A 1,629-nucleotide genomic window follows, 5' to 3' on the forward strand; every position below is an offset into this window, starting at 1 on the left:
CCCCCCCCCCTCCTGCTCACCCCCCACCTTCTCTCTCGCCCCGTCTCCCTCCCCCTCTCTATCTCCCCCTCCACCCTCTCTCCCCCTCTCACTGGGTATCACTGGAGTGTTACCATCTCCAGTTTGAGGCAGACCCGGAGCGAGGGAGAGCGGCGGGAGGGGATGGGGGGGTGGGGCGTGGAATTTGGGGAGGTGTTTTAGTTTTGGGGGTCAGGACGATTTTGCAATCTGGGGGAGACACAGTTGGAAAGGGAGCAGATTCAGCAAGGGGAGTCTGCAAATGGGTTAGGGGTAGAGGAGGTGTTTCGGGGACATAGCGGGGGGTGGGCGGGATTTGGGGAGGGGGGGGGGGGGGGGGGGGGGGGGGGGGGGGGGGAGGGGGGGGGGGTGAGGGGCAAATGGAGGGAGAAAGGGTAATCCGAGGCTCATTCACATACAATCTACTGATGGATTTCTGTCTCTCTCTCTCGCTCCCTCTCTCTCCGTCTCTATCTCACTGTCTGTCTCTGTCTCCCTATCTCTCTCTGTCTTCTTGTCTCTCTGTCACCTTCTCTCTCTCTCTTTCTGTCTCTCCCTCTCACCCGCTCTCTCCCTCTCTCTCTGTTTCACTGTCAACTTCTCTCTTTCTCCCTGTCCTCTCTCTCTCTCTCTCCCCCTCCTGTCTCTGTCTATCTATCTCTCTCACTCTGTCCCTCTCTGTCTCTCTCTCTGTCTCCCTTTCTCTCTCTATCTCTCCCTCCTTTCTGTCTCTCTGTCTCCCCGTCTCCCCCTCTCTCTTTCTCTCTCTCTCCTGTCTCCCTCCCTCCCCCTCTCTCTTTCTCTCTCTCTCCTGTCTCCCTCCCTCCCCCACCTTCTCTCTGTCCCTCTATCTCTGTCCTTCTCTCTTGTCTCTCTCTCCTGTCTCCCTCCCTTCCCCACCCTTTCTCTGTCCCTCTCTCTCTGTCTCTCTCTCCTGTCTCCCTCCATCCCCACCCTCTCTCTGTCCCTCTCTCTTGTCTCTCTCTCTCCTGTCTCCCTCCATCCCCACCCTCTCTCTTGTCTCTCTCTCTCCTGTCTCCCTCTCTTCCCCACCCTCTCTTCCCCACCCTCTCTGTCCCTCTCTCTCTATCGTTCTCTTGTCTCTCTCTCTCCTGTCTCCCTCCCTTCCCCACCCTCTCCCTGTCCCTCTCTGTAAGCTTCAGAGACCAGCAGTAAACCCTGTGACTGTCAGATGAGCACAGGGAGAGAGAGAGAGAGAGAGAGAGATGGAGAGAGTGGGATCACGTGCTGAGACAGGGCTCTCTCTCTCTCTCTCTCTCCCTGCCCCCATCCCTCTCTCCATCTCTCGCTCTCTGACAGTGCTAATGTTAATGGCCATTCTCTGAATAGAGCACCAAACAGGAGAATACAGATCCTCTCTCTCTCTCCCCCCCTCCAACTCTACCCCTCTCTCTCTCCATCCCTCTCTGCATCACTCCCTCCATCTTTCTCTCTCTCCCTTTCTCCGTCTCTCTCTCTCTCCGTCTCTCCCTCCATCCCTCCGTCCCTCCTCCCCTTTCCTTTGAAATTCACAGGACTGAGCGGGAGTTAGCTCTCTCCATCAGCTGCCCCTGTCCCAGTGTGTTCTCTCTAACCTTTTGTCCCCACCCC

At 57.2% G+C, this 1,629-nt stretch overlaps 1 protein-coding gene across 1 annotated transcript in view; it reads left to right on the forward strand.

The window, feature by feature from the left end:
* Positions 1-398: 398 nt before the first annotated feature.
* LOC125481159 (myosin-6-like) overlaps positions 399-1,629 on the forward strand; it is an 11,617-nt gene continuing 10,386 nt past the window's right edge. Inside the window, exon 1 of the mRNA XM_048592356.1 lies at positions 399-413. Within this exon, the coding sequence (XP_048448313.1) occupies positions 399-413 (15 nt within the window). The remainder of the gene's footprint in view (positions 414-1,629) is intronic.

Source organism: Rhincodon typus, unplaced genomic scaffold (genome assembly GCF_021869965.1).
Source record: "Rhincodon typus isolate 14 unplaced genomic scaffold, sRhiTyp1.1 hic_rhity00001071, whole genome shotgun sequence".
Taxonomy (NCBI): domain Eukaryota; kingdom Metazoa; phylum Chordata; class Chondrichthyes; order Orectolobiformes; family Rhincodontidae; genus Rhincodon; species Rhincodon typus.